Source organism: Bos grunniens, chromosome 29 (assembly GCF_055505025.1).
Source record: "Bos grunniens cultivar Pamir isolate PY7600 chromosome 29, Bosgru_T2T1.0, whole genome shotgun sequence".
NCBI classification, from domain to species: Eukaryota; Metazoa; Chordata; class Mammalia; order Artiodactyla; family Bovidae; genus Bos; species Bos grunniens.
Genome location: NC_141193.1, coordinates 3,855,338 through 3,871,828, shown reverse-complemented (window position 1 = coordinate 3,871,828; position 16,491 = coordinate 3,855,338). Strand labels below are relative to the sequence as shown.

Below are 16,491 nucleotides of genomic sequence, written 5' to 3'. Positions count from 1 at the left end.
CCCCAGGCCTGCCTCCCCTAGTCTGTGCTGGGATGTGTCCATTCCCAAACCCAGGCGCTGTGTCCCTCAGCCCTGGGCCATCATGTCAGGTCTAGGCTCCCTGCAGGCAAGCCTCACGCCCACCAGCACACCTCCGAGCCCTGCCCATCTGGTCCCTGTGCCCGAGTGTCCTGATCCTAACTGTCTTCTTGAGGCAGCCTCAGGACTGAGCTCCTGGAGCCCTGCTTCTTCGAAGCTCCCTGCATCAAGCCCACTGAGGCTCTTCCCTGTGGCTTCATGACAAGTATGGTGGGCTGTGTGGTGGCCCCAAAAGCTGTCCATCCTCCTGCAGCCTGCAAAGGTGAGCTTAGTCCCATGAAAGTTCTCGGCAGATGGAAGTAAGTTACTGACCTCTGCACCAGAACACCCGGGATGCATGTGGACCCTAAATCCAATGACGGGTGTCCTTGGAAGAGAAGAGAGGGTGATCTGAGGCACAGAGCCACCCAGAGGAGAAGGTCTGTGCAGATGGACGCGGAGGTCGGGGTGAGGTGGCCACAAGCCCAGGGAGGCCTGGGGTCCCCCAGGGGCTGAACCAGGCCAGAGGGACCCTCCCCTGGAGCCTCTGGAGGGAGCTCAGCCCTGCCCACACCCTGATCACAGGTTTCTGACTCCAGAACTGGGGGAGAATGAATTCGTGTTAAAGCTGTCCAGTCTGTGGACAGTGGCTGCAACCGCCCCTGGACACTGAGAGTGAACTTGCCAGCTCCAAGGTGAAAACAGTGGCAGGACCCGCCCCCCACCCCACACACACACAACCTTGTCATGAGGTTAAATGAGTTAATACGCACAGATGCCTGAATCAGGACTGACACTTGGATCTCAGCACCCTTCACCTCCTCCTCCTCCTCCTCGTCATCATCACCGTCATTGTTAGCGGCCCTCATCCATTCGTTCGGCGGACACACTGTGCTCCTGCATGGCCCTGATGTGGGCAGCGAGGCCGGCGAACTGGGAGGCTCCGCACAGGACTCACCCTGCCTGCTGGGACCGCATGGACAAGACCTGTGCAGTGACACAGAGGCCCCGGGAGAGGCTGGATCCTCCGGTCATGGGAGGCGTGGGGGCCTCAGCATCAGAGGTGGAGGGGAGAGCTGGGTTCATCCAGGAGGGTGCAGCCTTTCACTCAAAGTGGGGGAAGAACCCCATGTGGCACCCGGTGTCTGGGAGGCTCCGCTTGCCCTGGCAGGCTGCGGGCACAGCACAGATGACCAGGAGTCTGCATTTCAGGGGCTGAGGCTGGCGCTGAGTAAATGTGTTTGGCCCACTGAGGATTTTTTCTTAAAAACCATCCTAAGTGACTTTGGCTCCATTGCTTTTTGCCAAATACCTACAGTGATACCAAGAACTTTGTACACTCTGAGGGTGGTGACTGGACGTGGAGCCCAGCACAGACCCAAGTCAGTCCTGCCCTGAGTACCACAGGCTGGCCACACCATCCCCCTTCCATGGCCTGGCTTTCTTCTGCCAGGATCCCCAGGATGGTGAAAAGGCAAGTGTGGCCTCAAGCTGGGGGGCCCAGCATGGGCTCTAAGTCCCTGGGGGTCCCCTTGGGAAGTCTGGTGGACCGTAGTCCCCACTGCCATCGGGCAGCTCTGTCTCGGGGAATGTCGTGTTTCTTTGCTTTTTGTTATGATGCAGCACCCCAGTTATCTCAGGGCAACTGGGGAGTCTGCTGGTGCTGCATGCGCCCACCTTAGACGGGGAAACATTATTGCTACATTGATGCTGCTCATTGATACTGGGAATCTGTTAAACAGAAATGGCAAGGGGAACAGAGAAAAACAGAAAAAGAAAAATAGAGAGTTGCTGGGTCACTTCAGGTCTCACCTGTGATTAAGAGTGTGTGCAGCCAGCACGTGAACCCGGGTTCCCACACCCACCAGCTACCAGGGGCCAGGCGCTGATTTTAGACCCCCAGACTCACTAAGGAGTCATTGACAGATACAGTTTATGTGTATTTCAAGTCTACTTTGTGATGACTTGATGCCCACAGACGTCGTGGAATGATTGCCCCACATACGCATCGCCTCACACAGTTAACTGTGTGTGTGTGTGTGTGTGTGTACACGCATGTGTGTGGTGAGGATGCTTTGGTCTCTCAACACCTCTCAAGTACGCAATACCATATTATTAACTATGGTCACCCTGCTGTTCGTTAGGTCCTCAGAACTTGATCTTATAACTGAAAGTTGGTCCTTCTCACCTACATCTCCCCATCCCCCTGACCCAACACCTGGCAACCACTGCTCTATTCCATGCCTGTGAAATCGGCTTTTATTGATTCTACACATAAGTGATACCATACAATACTCGTCGCTCTGTCTGACTAGTTTCACTGAGCAGACTATCCTCCAGGTTTGTCTATGTTGTCACAAATGGCGGGATTGCCTTCTTTATATGGCTGGATAATCCCCCATTGTATCTATCTACCACACCTTCCTGATCTGCTCACCCACTGAACGACACTTAGACGTCTCTGTATCTTGGCTGTCCTGAGTAAGGCTGCAGAGAATGTGGGAGTGCGCTTGTCTCTCCGAGATCCTGATGTCATTGTCTTGGGCTGGCTACCCAGAAGCGAGATGGCTGGGTCAGATGGTGGCTCTCGTTTTAATTTTCTGAGGAACCTAGGCGGTGACTTCATCTCTCCAAACCTCAGTGTCCCCATCCATGAAGGGAGCAGTGGTCCTGACTTCCCCATCAAGCTCATTGCGTTACCGAGCCCAGGCTTGTTCTGCTCGCCACAGGACAGGCCAATAAATGATGAGATGAGTTGCTGGAACAAGGAATAACGACTTTAACCAGAAAGCTAGTAAACCGAGAACGCCAGACTAGTGTCTCAAAAAACCATCTTTCCTCAGTCCAAATTCGGGCTCCGTTTATATAGAAGAGGGAGGTAGTGGGGCCACTATGGCACTGACCAATGGCTGAGCAAGATCACTAATGATCACTGGCTTGGGGGCGGGGCTTATCGTGGCACTGACCAATGGCTGAGCAGGACCACTAACGATTGCTGGTCAACAGTTGCTCACTAATGGCCGCTCACTTGGGGCGGGGCTTACCATGGCACTGACCAATGGCTGAGCAGGACCACTAACGGTCGCTGGTGGACAGTTGCTCACTAACGGTCACTTGCTTGGGGAAAGGGCCCGTTGTGGTGCCAGCCAGTGGCTGAGAGGGGCCGCGATAGCTCAAGCCTGCCTTGCTGCCACTGCACCCGGGCAGAAAGATGTGACACCAGAAAGCTTCCAGGTCTGAGGAAGTGCCAGCCGCTCCAGCAAGGTCGTCGCCCGGCTCTCGGCAGAGAGAGGGCCACAGGCAGCAAAGAGCGCGGTGGCCACCCTGGGACTGGGATCACTGTCTGAGATGGTGGGCACAGTGGGCTCAGCCTGCCTCTGGCCCCACCAGTCAGCTCGTACACCGATGAGATGGCCCTGGAGCGGGGCCCCCGCCCTCCCGCCCGCTCGCACAGTGAGTGGACGGAGGGAGCGGCCGTCCTGGTGGGCTAGGGGCAGAGAAGTACAGGCAGAGCGGCCCCTGCCTCAGTGGTGTGCGGCCCCCGGCGCCAAGGAGGGCCGAGGGAACACCCATCACGCGCCAGGTTCGGGCTGTGCTGGGGTGGCAGGGAGAGGTGGCTGTTTCCACTGGAGTGGGTCCTCAAAGTTCTTATCATAGCTTGTGTGGTTCCTGGCTGAACAGCACTCAGTGACCCTCTGCTGCCTGATCCTGTCATTCAGACCCGCTGGACCAGAGAGAAGTGACTGTGCAAGTTCGCAGCAGCTTAGTCAGGGTGATGGACTTGCACACAGGCCGGTCTCGAGCCCACTCACATTAAGATAAAGGCAGTGCAGACCCAGGGGAGCTGGCAGACGGGGGGGGGGGGTTGTAGGGGGAGGCGGTGGCCGGGTGCGGCCAGAAGTGTGTCCTGACCTACAGAGGTGCCCGGAGGGGACCATCTTCACTGTCAGCTCCTCAGCCCTGCTTGGGGATCCTGGGGACACTGAATACACCCCCTCAGTCGAAGGGCCTGGAGTCTTGGATGTGAAAGGTCTTTCGTGGCTCAGACTGTTCTGGGGGCCCTCAGCTTCCCCCCGAGTACCTCCCAGATATTGTGGGGTCAGGACCTCCCTCCAGGCACTGTCCCCCCTCCCCCGCCAGTCATTACTCCTGTGGGATGCCAGGGGCCCACCCAACCACCAGCTTTCTTATGCCATCTGCAGGGGATTCTAAGGGTGCAAGGGAGCATCCTCAGAGGAGCCCGGAGTTGATGAGCAGAAGGAGCCCCACCTGCTGCCATCTTGTAAACTGTAGTTGCCCTGAAGGTAAAAATGGTTTTCAGCCCCAAACATCCACCCACGCTGACTGAGGCCCTCTCCCCTCTTTCTAGACAAAAATTCACGGGGTTGGATTTGTAAAAATCCACGCACCCTGGAATGTGCTGTGCCGAGAAGCCGAGTTTTTGAAGCTGAAGATGCCGACAAAGAAGGTCAGTGATGATGCTTCTGCTTCCAAGGGGTCCCTGGGTCTGTGTGTCAGGGAAGCCGGCAGGAGAACAACATCGGGAGGGTCCAGGTTGTTAGGAAAAAGCCCAGGAGAGCTTCAGCGGCCCCCACCCCAGGAGGGCAGAAGGGTTCCAGGGTCTCCTGGGAGGGCAGAGGTTACAGTCTGGGCCCCACAGAGATGGCATAGGGGCCCGAACTTCTCATAAACACAAACATGGGGAAACTTCCTGCTCCCTATGTTCAGTATTTCAGTTGGTTCGTCAGACTCATTTTATATGATTACAATTTCTATCTTGCTGGGGCTTTTCTTCTTGATCTCCGACAACTTCAAGCTGGGAACCCCATGTGTACCAGGAGCTCAGGGAGGCCTCAGGGTTTACTTGTGAGCGTGGAGAGGGAAGCTGTTCTCAGGAATGTCAGCTCCCAGCTTCTCAAATCTGCTAGCATCCTTTGACTTGCCTCTTTTTAAACAAATCCAAAGTTGGGGGAAGTTCCCTGGAATGTACTAGAATTGCCCTTTTGGCTGGGATCTCCCAAAACTCTGAGCTTTCAGGAAACCCAGCTTTCAGAAAACCCCAGGCGTGGAGGAGGCATCCTGGCCCATCCCCACCCCCTGTTCCCAGGCCAGCCAGCTCCAGGGGCAGGGGTGGAGGGAGGGTAGAGGGGAAGGGGCTGCCTCCCCAACCAGCTCAGAAGAGATGCCCAGGGTCAGGGCTCAGCAGATGACACGCTCCCCTGCCCTGCCTGGTCCGCAGCTATATCACATCAGCGAGACCCGCGGCCTCCTCAAGAAGATCAACTCTGTGCTCCAGAAGATCACGGACCCCATCCAGCCCAAGGTGGCAGAGCACAGGCCCCAGACCACCAAGAGGCTCTCCTACCCCTTTTCCCGGGAGAAGCAGCACCTGTAAGTGGGGGCCCCACCTGCCCACCCCTTCCCAAGGAGGGCGGGGTCTGCTGTGTGGTGACATCACCCCATGCTGGACTTGCCCTAATGACACAATCTGCAAGACCACCCAGAATTCTCTATCCCTCCCCCACCCAAAGAAGTGGCCACTTCAGCCCCTGGAGTGTATTCCCATAAGAGCTTGTGGTTCTTGAGCACAGAAATAACCTGGAAATAACCTCTGAGGTCACTACGAACTGAGGAATTAAGGGGACAAAAATCTCTCCTTCTGCTGGGTGACAGTTAGGAAAACTAGCACAGGCCCAAGTGAGGGCAGGCCTGGGCCCCCTCCCCTGCCTGACTCTGTCCCTCTCAGGATGTGCTCTGAGAAACTGGGCAAGGTTGACTGTAGCCCCTGAAGTCTGCCGAGCTCTGGGAGCTGAGAATTGGAAAGCAGCTCCCCAGCCGGAGTTCTGGGGCCCAGGTCTTGCAGCTAGCGGGGCGGCCTGGCAGGGCTGCACCTCTTCTGGAACCTTCCCTCCTCCCCCAATCCTGATGGGCAGTGGGGCGTAGCCACCTGGGTCAGTGGCGGCTGCATGGCCTCGCTGGGCAGAGCTGGAGTGTGGGCGGGAGTGGGAATAGAAAGTTTGGAGTCTGGGATCCTGTGGGGCTAGGATGACAAAGCTATGGGGAGTGGGAGGCCCATGGACACCCCTCGTCCCACGGGACCCACAGAACTGGGCCTCGGCTCAGAACTGGAGCTTCTGCTCTGGCCCAGGCGTTAGTCATAGGGCAGGGGCCACATGCTTCATTGCTATTTCCCAGTCCTGCTGGGGATCAGACATGAGAGGGAGGAAGTGCCCCAGCCCAGCTTCCCCCTCCAGCTCCAGGCCCCAGGCCCCCGGGCATGAGAGGGAGACACCCGCCTTCCACGGCCCATAAGGCCCCGGCCTCCCTCCACTCTGCCCTGGCTGGCTCCTTCGACACCCCATCTCGCAGGCCTGGCTCTCCTCCAGGCTCTGGGCCACTCCCACCCCGAGTAGCCCTCCCCAGCTCAACCCTGACTGTCTTGGGGAGTAGGTGATACATTCCAGACATGTCCCTGTGCCCTCTAGCCCTAAGACATCTATGTAGCCCAAGACCTTAGGACCGAAACCATTTGGGAATTACAGTGAGACTGTGTCAAATGTTAAAGTATCCAAGAGTGTGATTGCCGTGGTATCACTGAAGCAGAAGTGAAATTGCCCCCTGAGGGTGTCCTCAAAAAGAAAAAGAAAAAGGGTCCTTGAAGAGGGAGGTCTGCCCACATTTGCTGCTAGGATCACCTCCCCTGCCCACACCATGACCCCGTGTGGGTCCAGTGGGTGAGGATGAGACAGATCCTTCCAAACATCCAGGGTTGGGTCACACCCAGCAGGTGGACTGAGCTTCGCTGATTTCACGGTCACCATTCACAGGGGTAGTGTGACCCCTTAGGGCCTTGGGAACCAGGAAAGCCAACTCTAGTGAGCTGTGTCTCTTTTTTCTCCCCAATATTTCAACAGATTTGACCTGTCTGACAAGGATTCCTTTTTCGACAGCAAAACTCGGAGCACAATAGTAAGTATCTCTCACTCATGGGAATCCACAGCTCCTCAGCAAGGTGGCCCCCGGGAAAGGGGATGATAATTTCATTTCAGCTAAATTCCCCTGGGTGGGGGGACTCTAATTGTCTGTGATGGAAATAATGAGAATAATAAAACCAGCGGGCTGTGAGGAGCCCAGGGGAAGGACGGGTGGATCCGCAGGAAGGAGGCAGAGGGACTCCAGACCCCTCGGGTTATTTCAGAATGTTCCTGTGTCTTCAAGGCTCCCCGCACGCCTCTCCCGCTTCCTTGCTGCTGCCTTTATGGAATCTTTACATTCCTCTCTGCCTGGAGGGTTCTGAGCAGGCCAGCCAGGCGGGACTGATGGTGTGGCGCAGACAAAGGCATGAGGGTTGGGGCTAGATTTCCAGGGCTTTGCCAGACGAGCAAACTGCGATTTGAAATCTGACCAGGCCACTCTGCCCTACTCCAGGTATTGGTTTAGTGTTTATCCAGCAGCCACCAACTTGTCCACCAGCCATGCTGGGCTGTGTCCAGCTCGGGACCCAACTTCTATCTAAACAAGGATTAACCTGGCGGCCAAGCCGCTGCTTTTCTCTCTTCCCAACCCAGCGAGGAGAGGGGCAGGGCAGAGAGCAGGCAGCCGCTTGACCTTGAGCAGACAGCTGCTCCTCACAGGTGTATCTCGAGGCTGGCAGGCACCAGGCACAGGACAGCTGTGCACGCTGCCTTGGCATGGGGAGCTCACGCTGAGACCTGGACAGACCAGACCCAGGTCCCATCCACCCTGTGTCCCCTCCCAGCCTGGCAGCTTCCGTGGTGGCCTCTGCTCAAAGGGCTCCCTTGTGCCCCCACCAAGGGTGACCTGGATACAGGGCCTACTGTTATTATTGATTGTGTTATTGGTGAAATTCAACCTCATTATAATAAACAAGGAGGAATTCATTTATGCAAAAATGCCAGCGGCCAGTGTAGTTTGGGGTTGATATATGTCCAGGAGAGGAACTTCCTCTTGGCCACTGACTGCTCCAGGGAACTGGGCCCAGTTGAACCTGAATGGTTTCATTTTTTTCTTTGTCATTTTGGGATGAGGGAGGATAGGAATGGCCAGTGGGGAGACCTGGGAACCTGCCATTTCCAGATGTGTGTGTGCCCTGGTTTTATATTACTGGGAATCACCAGCATGCTCCTGCAAGGGTAGGGTGTAAATTTGTAAATCCATTCTTGTTGTCGGGGAGGTGGCCCAAGGTTGGGGGGCATACATGAATGAAGGCTCTGGGGCCCATCTTGTTTAGGATCTGCTTTATAATTGAATTCAGACGTGATCCCCAAGTCACAGAAAGCTATTCTGTCAGAGCCAGTAAGTGTTAGCTGAATCATCCTTGACTCTGATTACCTCTGGGGTGGGGGTCACTGTCTCCCAGAGACCTTGAAGGCCAGTTTGTAAACCACCAATGCACCAGAGAAACTCTTGGGTGACTCAAAACTCTGCCCTTGGTTAGCTCTATCCTATGGTCTCAGAGACCCAGCATCATTCTAGACAAGGCTACGATAGTCCTTTGTGTTCCTGGCACTGGGGCAGCCCAATATGCAGGTGAGTAGGAGCCAGGATCATCAGGGGGCCATGGGGAAGGGCCAGAGGTGCTGGTCTTGAGACTTGAATCTTCAGCCTGTAGGTGCTAGGGAGCCATAGATGGTTGTGGAGCAAGGTCCTAGAAAAATCACCACCAGTGGCCAGACATGGAAGAGGGTGAATATGGGGTCATGGTGGTGGTTGTGAACCAGGGCTGTAACTGCATGTGGAAGGGAAGAGGTGATTACAGGAGAAGCAGCAAGGTCAGGATGAGGCCGCCGATGAGATTCAGAAAGTGCCGGGGAGGGAGCCAGCTCACTGGGTGACTCATTCATTCACTCGTCGGTCGGTTGCTGAGCACCTGGTGTCTCCCCAAGACAAGCGGGAGGGGAGAGGCAACAGGCACGCTGATACTTGGCAAGTGTGGAGGGGTCCGGGACGAGAGAGCTGAGTTAGGGGACTCTCTGGCAATCCAGTGGTTAGTGTGCCACACTTTCACTTCTGGGGCCAAGGTTCAGTCCCTGGTTGGGGAACTGAGATCCTACAAGCTATGAGGTGCTGCCGAAAAGAAAGGGAGAAAGAGAGCAAAATTAGAAGGTGGAACAGTGGGGACCATGGCTCCTCGGTTGCCTGTTAGTTAAGGTGGCCCTGCAGCCACTTAGCTCTTTGGGGGACAAGCGTTTCTGGTGAAAGGAACAGCCAGGGTAAAGACCCTGGGGTCCCAGGAGAGGACCGGTGAGTGAGGGGCAGACAGGAGGCCAGGTTGCTGGGACAGAGCTGGGCAGGTGAACAGAAGTCAGATGCCTCAGGGCCTGAGGGGCACTGGGAGGCGGGACCTTGGGGGTGTCGAGGGGTTGGAGTGCTCTGACCCGAACACCCACGGTGCAGGGTCAGTTCTTTTCATCTCATTCTTCAGATGGGGAAACTGAGGCTCGGGGCACCAGGTAGTTGGCCCAAGACCCCACAGCTTCAAGGACTCAAATGCAAACAGGCAGACCCCCAGGCCTGGGCTCCCAAGGATCGAAGTGAAGTAATTTGTTAGTTAAGATGGTTGGATGGCATCACTGACTTGATGGACGTGAGTGTGAGCAATCTCCGGGAGTTGGTGATGCACAGGGAAGCCTGCAGTCCATGGGGTCTGCAAAGAGTCAAACACGACTGAGCAACTGAACTGAACTGAAAGGAGCTCAAGTTGCTAGAACATCCAGGGCCACATCAGGGAGTGGTCCTATGGGCAGGGCCCTCACACCTCTGAATTCCAACTCACCCCTCAGCTGGAGAGCCAGAAACATGCCATGCACTGGACGCCCATACCCCTGGGCGCCAGCTCGACAAGGGCCTTTCAAGGTGACCTTGTCCTGACACCATCCTAGGGGGGTGCGGGAGGCTGGTCACAGTCACCACTTCCCTTCCCGGCGACCCTCGATGGAGTAACTGCGGCCCCCGCCCCTGTCTCCACCACAGGTCTACGAAATCCTGAAGAGAACAACGTGTACGAAGGCCAAGTACAGCATGGGTAAGGGCGTGCTTGGGGCTTGAGATCAACACTCGTCTCGCTGTGTGATCTTCCTCCCCATCTTCTCTGTGGGGGCTGGGCGGCTGGGCTGGGGCTTTCCAGAGGGTTTTGATTTAAGCCTGTGTAACCATTTCAAGGCAGGAGAGCCGTTCCAGGACGGCAAGGCGGTTTTACGGCTCTTTTAAGCACCAAAGGATACTCGTCTCTGGCTGGAGGCGTCGGCAGTGGCCTGAGGCGCCTCTCCTAGCAGAGGCAGTGAATCCTGCCTGCGGGAAACTGAAGGGGCCACCGAGGGGTCTCACCCTGCTCTTGACCCTCTCAGTCCAACGGGAGGTCGTTAGGGTCCCATGGGGGCACCATCCTCAGCCAGTAGCCAGACACACATGCAGCCTAGAAGGTGCCTCCCCCAGCTTCCACCCCGAGCCGCGGCCCTACTGGAAGGGGTGCCTGGATGCAGAACCTGCCACAAAACCATTGCCGCTGGGCTCCTTGGGTACCAGTTTACAGAACACCTGAACCACAGGTGCAAAACCTTTCTGGCCAAAGCGTGCAGAGGGAATCCTCTCCCCATGGGGGTCCCTTGCCCGGGCTGAATTTGCTAAAGCAAATCATTTCAGGACAAAGGGATGCCTTTCCCCAGCCTTTCCTTGCTTCTCCTGGAGCTGTTTTACAACTGCTAAGAGCTGAGCTCACAGCACAGTCCTTCGTGCTCTAGAAGCATCTGAAGTTTCGTGGCTGGGGTTCAAGGATGCGGGGAGGGTCTGGTAAAAGCCTGTGCACCAGGGGAGACCCTGGGAGGTGGAGGCAAGAGTGAGATGCTCCCAGCTGAAGCCTGGGGCAGGCCTGAAATGCGGGGGAGGAGAAAGGATGCCACCTCCAGAGTCAGGTGGGTGTATGTCCCCTGCCCTGTGTGGCCAATGGTCACAGGGCCACCCTTCTGGGACTGAAATCTCTAAGCCTGTGTCCTAAGTCACTGGGCATGGGGGAATTCAGGAGTCAAGAGGAAGCCAGGAAAACTGACTCCATAGCACAGTGTCCAATGGAACGAGATCCTCCAGGGTGACCCAGGCCACCAGAGGTGGGAGAAGCATGGGTCTAGCCCCAGCGATGCATCTCTGACCTCAGTCTCCCTGTAGGGTCCCTGTATGGACAGAGGACCCTGGCAGGCTATAGTCCCTAGGGTCGCAGAGTCAGATATGACTGAGTGACTAAATGCACGGGGTCCCTGCTGGTGAAGATTCGTGTGGTTGTTGTAAAGGTTTGCAAAGAGTTCAGGGTTGGGCCCTTCTCAGCCAGAGCCGACCCCACACCAGGCCATCCTGGTCGTGGGGAGCTGTCTCTGTCTTCTGGCAAGTTCCATGGTGGACTGGTTCCCAGCAACCGTGATAGAGCAGACAGATGGTCCTTCTCTGCTCCCCATTCCACACTGGCACCTTGTCTGAAAGCCCTCCTGACCTCCAGATTCATAGATGGGGTCTGTCACCCACTAGCCTCTGTGTCAGGTAGGACCCCACCTTCAGGGAGTTTCTGCTCTGGAGGAAGGAGACAGATCAGAGAGAACCAGGTAAACCAGAACATAGTCTTGCAGGTTGAAGGAGCTGGGGAGTGAGGGGGAATTTAGAATCGGTGGTCAGTGGTCTTTCTGATGAGGTGGTGTTAGAGGGGTGGGCCTTCCAGACAGAGAGCACGGCCTGTGCAAAGACCCTGTGGCAGCACGGCGTTGAGAGAGTTCTGGGGGCGGTAGATCAGGCCCCTCCTTCACGTTTTATCGTAGCTGAACTTTCCAGCCAGGGGATTTTGGCCACGTGCCCCCACCTTACTCTGCTTTGGGTTTCCAAGCATCCTCAAGTGCCCTGATTACCCCAGATCACTAGCTGAGGAGATGGTCTATTAAGTGGATTTCACGGAGGGACTTTCCCATCCATGCAAGAGCAGAGTAGTCACAAGTGGGACAAGTAGGCCGCTGAAACGTCTGACCCACTTACTACCTAGAAGGGCTCTTGGGCCAGGTGGAGGGTTCTGTGACCAGCAAAGGGCTTCATGGAAACTCCTGGGCAGCTCTAGCTCCCCAGATCAGATCTCCAAGGATCCCAGGCCCTGTGCACAGCTGGGCTCTGCCTTCCCCCCTTACTCTGGGGCTGGGCATCTGAGTCCACACCTCTGGACTCTGGGAGGTGCAGGTGTGGTTATGTTTATCCTGCTCCCAGTGCGGGGCGTTGAGCAACAACCTAGGTCCTGGCCATCATTCCACTGTCCCCGGGAGCACTGGATGGCAAGAATGAGCACCTTGCCCCCAGACACAGCTTTGATCCTTTCGGGGCCTCATTCATGTATAACTAATAGCCGGATGTATAAACAGGGCAAGGAGAGGGAAGAAAGAAGGACTCTGCCCTTTTAAATAAGAGGCGCAAGTGTGATAGATACGGTAAGTGCCTCTGCCCCGTGTGGGGCCCACAGGTCTCCTCTTCGGCTTTTCCAATCAACCTAAAATCTAATTCCAAATTGTATGTGTGTTTTCTGACACCATCAATTTTCCCATCCGTATTTTTCTCATGATTCAGCTTCTCTAACCACTTACATTCCACTCCCTCATTCATCTGCAGGCTTGCCCTCAAGCAGGTGGGGGTAGCTGGTGAATCGCAGGTTTGGGGGTCCCTCCTTCCTCCCAGGTGTCACTTCCTCTTGGGGTTTCCTCTCTGTCTTTCTAATTCTGCCAACAGAGCATGTTTTTATCATGTCGAACCCGGGGAGGAAACCCCAGAAAGGTGGCCGGGCTCTGTGCGGCCAGGTGTGGCTCACTTTGAAAACATTTTCAATGATTGAGACAGTCCTGGGACCTCTCTGATTGAACCCGGAGCTGCAGGAGACACAACTGGTCCGTAACCCTCTCTCTGCCTTTATTTTCAAGGCATCACGAGCCTGCTGGCCAATGGTGTCTACTCGGCGGCCTACCCGCTGCATGATGTAAGTAAGCTGAACCCACACTGTCCATCTTTGCGTGTCATTTGAGTCCCCGGGTCCCCAGGACCACAGCACACCAGGGCTCCCCCAGGGAGCTCTAATCGTCCTGCGGTCCGGGCTTCCTGCTTTGGCGCTCCTATAAAAACGTCACCGGCTCACAGCCCTTCCTGGTTCCCCCAGGTGGGAACAGACTTAACATGCAGAGCCATCTTTTCTCACTGAACCGTTCCTCCAGGACAGGGGCGCTATGGCAGCAACTCTGCCCCAGGCGTATCTGAACCTCAGGCCAGCTGTGCGCCAGCTCGGTCTCCCCACCCCTGCCCACTGCCCTGCTGGGCTCTGGCAGATTGGCCAGAGCTCTTCGTGTATCTGCTTCTGCAGAGCCAGTGGTCAGTTTCCTGAGCTGCATCTCCAAATCCCACTGGTGCCCCTGACAAATACAGCCTGTGGCCACAGCCGCATGATGGTCTTGGCTCACGATGGAGAGAAAGAGGATTCTCTTCTTATTGTCTCCATGGAAACAGGGACTAGAGTTCAGCAGGGCACTGGGGATGGGCCATGGGGCCTGAGCAGTGTGGGAACACCGGACGGAGGATCTCTGGAACTTTCCAAATGTGTGTTACTGCAGAGGCTAGGAGAGAACGGGGGCAGGCCTGGGGGTCCAAGGACCTGGATTCTAGTCCTGGCCACTCCCTCCTTTGCGGCCTTGATTGGAGGCAGCCCAGGTCCCCTCTGAGCCCCAGCACCCCCATCTGCAAGTCGGGAATAATGCTCACCCTGTCCAGTTACCAGGGCTGCAGAGGGTGTTGATGGGAATACAGAAGTGGGAGGGCCTTCAGTGAGACACTGGGTTGGACAAACAGAGGGGGTCAGACAGCAAAGGGCCATCCAGCCGGACTGCTGACCCAGAGGGAAGGATGCTTAGCCGACCTGCCGCCGCCCCCTTGTCACTCACTGCAGGGGTTGGGGATCAGCCCATCCCGCTTTCCCATCTCTGTGCCTCTGTTCCTGCTGTTCCTTCTGCCTGCAATGCTCTTCCGCCTTCTCTGCCTAGACCCTCGCCCAAGGCAGATAGAGCAACTGCCTGGAGCCTGCCTTTTCCCCTCCCCCACACGGCTGAGTCCTCCCTTCCTCTCTGGGCCTGCCTGCTCTCTGTTCCACTAAGAAAACACTGTTTGGCTGTCATTCATTACACGTGTGGCGCCTCCTACATACCTAGTAAATGCGGTGTGGGATGAAATCAGGTGGTCTTGACAATTGACCTATTGCTGGATAAATGTTTCCAGGACCAGGCTCAGACTCGCAGGTCCCAGCTGGAGCTCCTGGCTCCTCCCTAGAAGGGACCTCACTCATCCACCCCACCAGTGCCTCTTGGGTTTGCTCAGCCTCACAGGCACCAGGAACACAGCCCTGCATGGCCTTCCAGCTGGTCACCCCTACCAAGAGGTCAGGGAGAGAAGCCAAAACATTTCAGGGCCTCCCTGCCTGCTTGATTCAGCCCTTTAAGTCTCCAAAGGGAAAGGGAAGAAATCAATGTTTCTGAGTACTTAACTGTATGCAAAGAACCATGTTTAGTAGGAGCTTTATCTCATTTAATCTGGTGCAGACACGAAGGCTCAGAGATGTTTAGCAACTTGCCCAAGGTCACACAGCACCCCTGTTGGGGAGCTGGGGCCAGAAGACAGCTGTGGTTGACAGGCTATTCCACCCCCTGCTGCATAACCACCTCCACCTTCCTGGAGGCCGACGCGCCTCCTCTTCTCAGGCTTGGCTGCTGCATTTGTCTTAGGAATGGATTCTCACTGTAGTTTAAACCGAGTACAAGACTACCTAATCCACGGGGCCCACACAAAGCATTTCCAAGATCCATATCTTGGAAATTCCTCTTGCACCATCATCTTTGTACCTGACAGGGCAGTAGGGAAGCCCATCATGTGGGGACTGTTCCCACTTTACAGATGGGGAAACTGAGACTGCAGCTACTCTTCCACTTGCCCAGGGGCACACAGCCAAGGGGCAGAGCCCAGATGCTGGCTCTGTTTCCAGGGTTCTTTCCAGCCAGATGATGGACCTCAGTCATCTCAAGGGAATATGAGATTTTCCGTCCATGATACCATGCAGCTGATAGACATGCACACCATTAAGTACTGAAGCTGAGGTTCAAATATTTGGGGCGATAAATCCTTCTGAATGGAGTTCCGTGGATGCCATGCCTTAAATAGAGGATGCTGGCTGCACTGAAGCTGCACCTTAGCCTCTGGCAGGAGGCAGACTCCTCCTGTGCGTGTATGGGTCTCACCATCAGCCTCTCACCCCTGAGCTGTGCTAGGTCACATCTCAGTACATGGCCTGGAGCACCCCACCCCCTCCAGGTACTCACTTGTTCATTCATTCAGCAAGAGCATCCATCCATCAGACCAGGTTCTGGGTCATGGCCACCCAGACAACAACCAGTTATGACTGTGCGTGGAGGATAGAGGAAGAGCCTTCCGACCTGTAACTGGCGTTCAACTCCGGAGAAGGACTTGGCACTTCAGCTGCTGCTGGACAGCTTTTTGGCTTCCTTCCTGGTTGGCAACTGCCCCCTTCCAGGTCCCCAGCTAACTGACCTCTGTGGCAATGAGGTGCTCCTGGAGTCGTGGGGCCATCTCAGTCGAGAGGGAAAGTGCTAGAGAGGCATAAAGGTTGAGGCGGGTGGGTAGGGGGGCGGAATGTCTAAAAACTGAGGGGAACTCGGTTAAACTGCTCCCAGAGCATCTTCATTCAGAGACCACGGGCATTAGTGGTCTGTCTGGTGATCATATTCTCACCACTGGAAGGGGCTGGCTGGCCTGGTGGGGCTTGTGGAAGGAGCTGGTAAGTGGAGAGGGCACCAGGCAGACCCTGTAGGCCCAGCCTCTCCCGCACTTCTATTCGTCTATGTCACCCGTCTGGGAAACACCCTTTTGACTTTTAAGCCCTCCTTTTCTGCTGGGATTGGAGACCTGGATCCAAGTCCCAGGTCTGACCAGGGTCTCGCGTCTCTCCCAGGGAAGTCAGTGTGCTCCTCTGAGCTCCGGTGTTGCCATCTGTAGGATGAGGACATTGGCCTCACCGATCTAACTCAGCATCCTTCCTGGGACACTTGAGAGGGAGAGGGGCTCCTTGAGGTGCATCCTTCTTGGATGAGAGGGGCATCCTTCTTGAGAGGGAGAGGGGCACCACACAGGTGGGGCCTGGGACACAACAGCAGGACACCTGGCAGGATGGGATGTACATTGACCATCCCTCCAGCCCCCACAGCCCCTTTTCTCTGTGTCACCAGTCCCAAGGGACTGACTGCTTGCTCTCCCTGGGCATCGTCTCTGCATCGAGGGGAAGGCGCTTCGGGCTTTCTGGGAGTGGAGGGAGGGCAGGTGGGACAGCCCGGGGCTCACGGCCCTTCTTAT

The 16,491-nt window shown here is 56.0% G+C and overlaps 1 protein-coding gene across 12 annotated transcripts in view; it reads left to right on the top strand.

Annotated features, from left to right (window-relative positions):
• Positions 1–16,491, top strand: part of ANO1 (anoctamin 1) — a 190,204-nt gene that overhangs the window by 112,854 nt on the left and 60,859 nt on the right. For 9 of the 12 annotated variants that reach the window (XM_086385825.1, XM_086385834.1, XM_086385827.1 and 6 more), the window contains exons 4-9: positions 4,427–4,525; positions 5,297–5,448; positions 6,972–7,026; positions 10,051–10,102; positions 12,462–12,527; positions 13,011–13,066. In XM_086385825.1, the coding sequence (XP_086241951.1) occupies positions 4,427–4,525; positions 5,297–5,448; positions 6,972–7,026; positions 10,051–10,102; positions 12,462–12,527; positions 13,011–13,066 (480 nt within the window). The remainder of the gene's footprint in view (positions 1–4,426; positions 4,526–5,296; positions 5,449–6,971; positions 7,027–10,050; positions 10,103–12,461; positions 12,528–13,010; positions 13,067–16,491) is intronic. The other 3 variants (XM_086385832.1, XM_086385830.1, XM_086385826.1) reach the window with 1 other exon arrangement.